Source organism: Lagopus muta, chromosome 2 (assembly GCF_023343835.1).
Source record: "Lagopus muta isolate bLagMut1 chromosome 2, bLagMut1 primary, whole genome shotgun sequence".
NCBI lineage: Eukaryota > Metazoa > Chordata > Aves > Galliformes > Phasianidae > Lagopus > Lagopus muta.
In genome coordinates this window covers 93277187-93284119 of record NC_064434.1, presented here as the reverse complement: position 1 = coordinate 93284119, position 6933 = coordinate 93277187, and the positions used below count along the sequence as shown (strand labels likewise).

Sequence of the window (6933 nt, the reverse complement as noted above, 5' to 3'; positions counted from 1 at the left end):
GCCTGGCGCTGGGGCGGGCAGGGTGCTCGGCGCTCGGCTAGCGCTGCCTGCGGCGGGCGCGCGGCGCGGCTCGGCGCGCCTGGGCTCGGGGTGAGGGGCTCGGCGCTCGGCGGCGATGGCGGAGACGGGGGACAAACCGTACCGCGCGGAATACGCCAAGAGCGGGCGGGCGTCGTGCAAGAAGTGCGGCGAGAGCATCGCCAAGGACTCGCTGCGCCTGGCCCTCATGGTGCAGGTACGGCGCTGCCCCCGGGGCTCGGCTGTATTGCCGGGGGCCCCCGTTGTCGTCGTCCCGCGGGGCTTCGGCCTCACGGCGCCGCGGGGCGCCCGCAATCTAGCCCGGGGGGAGGCAGGGAGCGTGGCGCCCACCCCGCGCGGGGCGCCCGATGGAGCGGAGCGGCGACGCACGTGGCCCCGCTTTTTCTGCCTTTTGTCTGCGGGATGCGGCGCCGCGCTGCCGGGCTGGCCGGGCCACGCTCTGCGCTTGTATCGTGGTGCCAGGTACGCGCAGAACCACGGGACGGTTTGGGTCGGGAGGGATGCTGACCGGCAGTGGGCGGGGCCGCCCCCCGTCTGCTCGGGCTGCCCGGGGCCGCGTCCGACGCTCCTCCAGGTATGGGCCGCCCGCAACTTCTCCGTATGGCCTCGGGCGCACGGAGCGGCTCGCTGCGGTGCCGCGGGGTAGGCGTGTGCTCGCCAAGAGAGCCACGCTGGAAGCACCGGTGGCCGAGCGCCGGATGTCATTAACGCCGCCGTTGTTTGTGCGCGGTGTTTGGTGCCGAACCGCCTTTCCGTTCTCTCCCCTGCGTGTCGAAGCGCTGCCGGGTTGTGACCCGGCGGCTCGAAGTCGGCCCAGCACAGCTCCGTCGGCGGGGCGGGGTGCTGCAGAGCTGCAGGGTTTGGGCTGTGGTGCTGCCCTGCTGGAGGCTGTGGTGTTCCCCTGGCGTCGTGGGGGCTCTGTGTCACGTTTGTGGTCTTTATGGAGTGAGGCCAGTGGCTGGCGTTTACCCAAATACTCTTCATTTTCCCCTCAACCCACTCACTTGGATCTCAACTGCTGCACCTCAGCCTCGTGTGTTTTTTCTAGTCGCCCATGTTTGATGGCAAAGTCCCTCACTGGCACCACTACAGCTGCTTCTGGAAGCGGGCGCGCATCGTGTCCCACACAGACATCGATGGCTTCCCTGAGCTCCGCTGGGAGGACCAGGAGAAAATCAAGAAGGCCATTGAAACTGGAGGCCCTGGAGGAGGTAAGCAGAGCCGTCCAGGTGTCCAGAGCTGGAACCGTGCTCTGTCTTCTCAGGCTGTTGTTAGAGTTACTTAATGGCCGTGTCCCTGTGGCAAACGGTGTCAGAAGAGTTGCTGTGGTTTGTCCAGTCTCCAGAGCCAGGATGCAAGCACTGTGATTCAGACCAGTTTTAAAGCAGAAGGGGAAGGGGGGGAAGTGGAAGAAGGCCAAGGCAGTCGGCAGACATTTTGCCAAATATTTTTTGTTATAAATACTGTATCTTGTTTTCAGTTCTTTGGTATTAATACTCTTTTGGCATGCAGTACTTACTATGTTGCCACTGCAGAACGTGTTTGTGGTAGCTCTATAGAGCCGTTAGGTGATGAACTGAGCCAGGAAGAAATGGGGTGATCTAAGTACAGAGCAGACCAAAGCCAATGAATGACTGTGTAAACCAGATGCTTGTGCAGTTTCAGAATGATGACTGCCTGATGAAGTGTATTAATAATTGAAAAAAAAAGAAAAAAGGAAGTTATCACTTTGAAAGAGGAAGAGGATTTTTATTTTGAGAGGGGCTCTGTTTTGAAGCAGAACACAGGTTTATTAATCTAGACTGCTGACAATCTGAAACAGATGGGGAAAAAACAAAAAAGGAGGGAGGGTGCCTTTTAAAGCTCTGTATTTACTTTTGCTCTCCAGGAAAAGGAGGGGACCAGGAAGGAGGTGGCAAAGCTGAGAAGAGCCTAACTGACTTTGCTGCAGAGTATGCCAAGTCTAATAGGAGTACATGCAAAGGCTGTGAGCAGAAAATAGAAAAGGTAAAAAGCTTCTCTTTAGTTCTCCATCTCATCCATCTGTTCTCCCACCAGTCTCAGTTCAAACAGAAGCTTCCCTAACTGCATCCTGATGTCCTGCACTTGGAAGGCAGTTGTAGAGTTTCTTTTCTTGGTCTGAGAAGCAGCCGTGTTGGAAGACTGACATAAAGATGTCCCTCAGGCACTGAAGCCTGGACTTCAGGTCTGCTGATGCTTCCTTCTTCTTGGACGTTACAGCAGACTGAAATGTTGCTTGCCAGCGTGCTTGGTTAGAATAGAAATGTGGAAGAGCCACCGCTAACTGTGTCGTCTGCTCGTTCAAACACTGCAGAGATGTCAGCCTCTTTTTCCTTCTTTGTTTCTATGCAGTGTATGAATCAGATAAAAACAGCAGTACACCTAATTAATGATAATGCCCCATATTTCAGCTTGTCTTGTTGCTCTACTTTTAGAGACAATCTGCAAAGTGAAGCTGTGAGCCTCTGGTAGGTGAGAATAGAGCTGCCAGTTCTGTGCAGTTGGTGAGGACCATGTGACAGTGCGGGTATACTTGTGTCTGCAGAAATATTGCTGGCTGGGGTGTAGACAAGCCCTTATTGGAGCATGAGGCATTGCAGTCTAAAAGCACTTAAGCCAAGTAATTATTTGGGCATCTGAAAAGTAATTTGCAGAGGATGCAATTGTAGTAAAGATTGACTGATAAGGACATAAAGTCAGCTTTCAGAGTCCCCTCCGTGTGGCTTGGTGATGTGATCTTTGCTTATTCCAGTTAACTGGCAGGGAGTTGAAGGTGTAAAGGCTACAGAATTATTTGTTTCAAGTGTTCTTTTTTCAGCAGAAAGTTACTTAATAGGCTGTTTTTCCAACCTAGGACAAGGTATTAGTGAAAGCAGCAGAGCTGTAAGGAAAGGGTTTGGACAATAGTTGCAGGCTTTGGTGGAGGAACTATTGGCATTTAGCAGGTATGCAGGAAGCATCATGTTGGTAATGAGCTTACTAACATCCTGCTCCTCCCAGTAGGGCCTAACAATTGCTGTTGTGTCTTTTTATCCTGCCCCAGGGCCAGATTCGGATTTCCAAGAAGATGGTGCATCCTGAAAAGCCGCAGCTGGGGATGATCGATAACTGGTACCACCCGGACTGCTTTGTGAGCCGCCGGGCAGAGCTGGGCTTCCTCCCGGCGTATGGGGCCACCCAGCTCCTGGGTTTCAGCATCTTGAAAGCTGAAGATAAAGAAACTCTGAAGAAGCAACTACCAGCCACCAAGACAGAAGGGTATGTGGAGGGTGCAGCAAATTGTGTGATTTCAAGGAAGTTACTTGCCTTCGTATACGTTTGTGATGAACGTGTTGTGGCATTGTTATCAGTCTTAAAAGAATAGTGCTTGTAAGAGGATGTGGTCATCCAGTGGCATTAGGGCAGGTGACATCAGGCTGATTCCCCATCCCTGGGAGGCTGCAGTCTGCTTATCCATGTGACTGCACTGAGGAAAGGCTGAGTCTGGCAGCTGTGACTTAAGGGACTGATGTGGGGTTTTCAGCCATAAATATTATGCATGTGATAGAAATGGATATGGGCTCTGCACTCATTGTGCAATGCTGTTATCAGCCTTGGTTTCTCTGACCTAACCACTTGTTACAGAATTGGTTTGACATCTACACAATGCTGATCTGTGATATGCAGAGTCTGATAACAGTGCTTATTGCCTGTGTGGTGCTTACACTTGGATGCTTTTGTTTGCTGAACCTTTTATGATATTCAGTTGAAATTTTATTGCTTTGTGTTGAAATTTTGAATGGAGGCTCTTAACAGAAGTTCAACTGATAGAGAGCCCTTCCATGTGGCTTGCTAGTTTTGGTTGATCTTTCTCAGTTAATGAAGGCTTTTGTGTTTGAAGTGACTTTGCCTACCATCACATTTGTTAACACAAGGCAATGTTGCATTTTTCCCTTGAAGGAGGAAGTATAAAGTATCACTGGGTTCTACAAACAGGAATAGTGTTGTCTTGTAAGGTGTTGGGCTTCTCTGTGTACTTCCTGGACTGAATTCAGCAATACTTCTGCAAGGAGTCACTGTGAATCTGCCTAGTGAGACTGACATCGGGTTCTGAAAAGATGCAGTCAAATCTGTGCAGTCTTTGTCAGTTTTGTTCCTGTGTAAGTGTGGGGCTGATTGGCGTGGTTCAGAGCTTCTGAGTATCAGCGTTGTTTTTGATTATAGATAACGGAGTAGAGCTTGTATAAATTGATCTGCATATTAAGAGGCTGCCACTCAGCTTATGTGCTTGATTCTTGGTTGGCAAGCAGTTGTTCCAGAAGTGTTCAGCAGCAGTGCAGATGCTGTGGGGAAGGTTCTGCAGTGTCATGCAGATACTTTTCCATGGGTCCATATGCTGATGTTCAGCCCTGTCCCCTGAGCTGCTGGAGGCTGGGACCCTTCAGACTGTCCTGTGCTATCTGGGACTGCTTTCCTTTCATATAGTAGGCACCTTCTTTCTGCGTGCATTGCAGGATATAGATAGGAGTATTAAGTTTTTACGTATTTGCAGCTTATTGCATTCCACTTCATCCTGGGGCAGTGAATGAGTTTAATAAGGTTATTAGTAACTTTCTCCCATGTCTTCAGCAAAGCTCTGGAGATTTGACTGGTGTTTGTTTGTTTGTTTTTTTGTTGTGTTTTTTTGTTGTGTTTTGTTTTGTCTGCCCTGACTCTGCTTTTCTGGGCTACTCTCTGTGATGATATTCAAAATATGAAAGCTTTGCAAAGATAGGCCACAGGACAGTTTGCCAAGTCACTGTGTAAATAAAAGTCTAGAATTGCATTGGAAAAAAGCTTAGCGTGGTGATGTAGGGTAATGTGAACCAGGACCTTATGCCAGAAAAACAGTAGGAAATGCCACCTTTGCTGCTTCAACAAAGCACTGCATGAACAAGCCTCATGCCTGTGAGGGTGCTGACTGGCTCTTGTGAGCCATCACCTTTCTTCTGCCATTTGGGCTGTGTGCTTGACCTGAGGGTATTAAGGATGAATTGGCAAAGAGACCATCTGTCTCAGAGCTAACTGAGTGAGTGGGAGTGTAAATAAGTGGAATGAGTGGAGTGGCCGTGCTTCCTACCTGGGGATTGTCTGCCAAGTACAGAGTTCTGAGGAAGCCAAGAAAAAGCTGGGGGGGAAATCCAGAAGCTTGAATGAGGTGCAGCTGTCTCCATTGTTTAGCTCATGCATTCCATCAGATAACTGGTATTAATGACAGAAATTGCAGCTTCTTGCAGAAACAATATCAGAGCATCTGCTGTAGGTGAGATTCTGAAAGTGATCTTCAGTTATCTCAAGTTGTGCTGCATCCGAATTGCATCCAGTCAGCTGTTTTGCAGTTTGGATATGACATACCCAAATTCATCTGCTGCTTCTGCATGTCTGGCCTGTGCTCAGCAGAGACACTCTGACTGGAGCTGCTGTCAGCCCTTTGCATAAGAGCAATGATGTCAAATACGTGTTGCAGGTGAGTGAAACTGAGGCATTGAGCAATGCTACCAAGAATAGGATGGAAAAATCTCTTCCCTCTGAAGGACAAAAATGGGAAGATTTCCTGCAAGGATCCTAGCTTCTTTCATTGGTCATTGCTGGATGAGACATGCAGTCCTCCCCTGCATGGAACTGCTGCTCAGTATGGTAGCAAAGCCTCATTCTGGAGGTGTTGTCAGGCAGCACACAATTAGCTACAGATTATCTGAAGCAGAGGGTAAGTAGTTGTGTCAGCAACAATCTGCAAGTCCTTTATGGAGTGAGGAAGGGGGTTCCATTTCCTTCCTATATCAGGTGCTTGCTTTATCCAAGGTTGCTGTCCTTACATCTTTGTTTTCATTCTTATGAGAACATGAAAAACGGAGTAGATGGGAAAGAAGGGCCAGTTGGGAGTGGGCCAGTTCACCTTCCTCATCATCTTTTTTAAAGCTGGAGTGGATCTTGTAGTTCTGTATCTTCCAGGGAGGTGAGAAGTGTTCTGTTTTGTCTGGTCAGTGCCAGTCTTCTAAGCAAACTGTTGGACTGTACCTGTTTAGTGCATAGACTTTCCCTTCCCCAGCAGGAGAAAGACTGTATGCAGCAGCACAGTGACTGGTCCCAGTGATGGCAGGTAAAAAGAGTGTGTGTCAATGAGTGTCTGCTTTGTTAGTTTTTTGTAAAATTTGTGACTTTAGACAGATAGAAGATGAATTCACTTTTGTCCACCCCTTCTTGAAGCTGTATAAAACAACAATTGATGTTTGCTTTAAGTATTGGGCATAGACAGGGACAGAAGAGAAGGCGAGAAACTTTCAGCTATATACCTCTCTGCAATCCAAATGATCCCATCACACTGCAGTTTGGCTGGAGCAGGTATGACAGCTGTTGGGTACACACAAAGCAGCCTACTATCCCCCCCTCTGAGAAACTGCCAGAGATACAAATCCCTTCTGGGACTTGGATGGTTTCCCTTGGTCCAGGGGCTTCCCAGCAGGGTGACTGCCTTCCAGTGCTTTGGCTTTCCTCCTTTTGGAGGCAAGTTGCTACACAGCCATCAGCCTTGGCTTGTTGGAGGCACCCTGGCTCTCAGCCTGCCAAGGAGAGACACTGCAGATGCACAGTGTTTGGGCACCCATCCTAAATACTTGCATGATGAAGCCCTCTGGCTTGGGAAGGTACAGCAATGTGTGCATTGTGTTCATGCTGGTGTGTTTTTTTCCCTGATTGTTCTGTGTGTCTGTGATTTGGTTAAGCTTCCAGGAGCTGTGATTTGCATGGTGAGCACTTTGTGTTTGGTGCTGCAGTGATCAATGGATGCTCTAGGCTTGTACCTTGTGGAGCCTGCAGCCAAAGGCAAAAGAGCGCTCTTGTGTGGCTTGGGGACCT

General features: G+C 49.4%; 1 protein-coding gene across 1 annotated transcript in view; it reads left to right on the top strand.

Annotated features, from left to right (window-relative positions):
* The first annotated feature begins 47 nt into the window (after positions 1 to 47).
* The window catches only part of PARP1 (poly(ADP-ribose) polymerase 1), a 28400-nt gene continuing 21514 nt past the window's right edge, over positions 48 to 6933 (top strand). Inside the window, exons 1-4 of the mRNA XM_048937521.1 lie at positions 48 to 235; positions 1088 to 1250; positions 1928 to 2046; positions 3104 to 3318. Of these exons, the coding sequence (XP_048793478.1) occupies positions 116 to 235; positions 1088 to 1250; positions 1928 to 2046; positions 3104 to 3318 (617 nt within the window). The 5' untranslated portion in view covers positions 48 to 115. The remainder of the gene's footprint in view (positions 236 to 1087; positions 1251 to 1927; positions 2047 to 3103; positions 3319 to 6933) is intronic.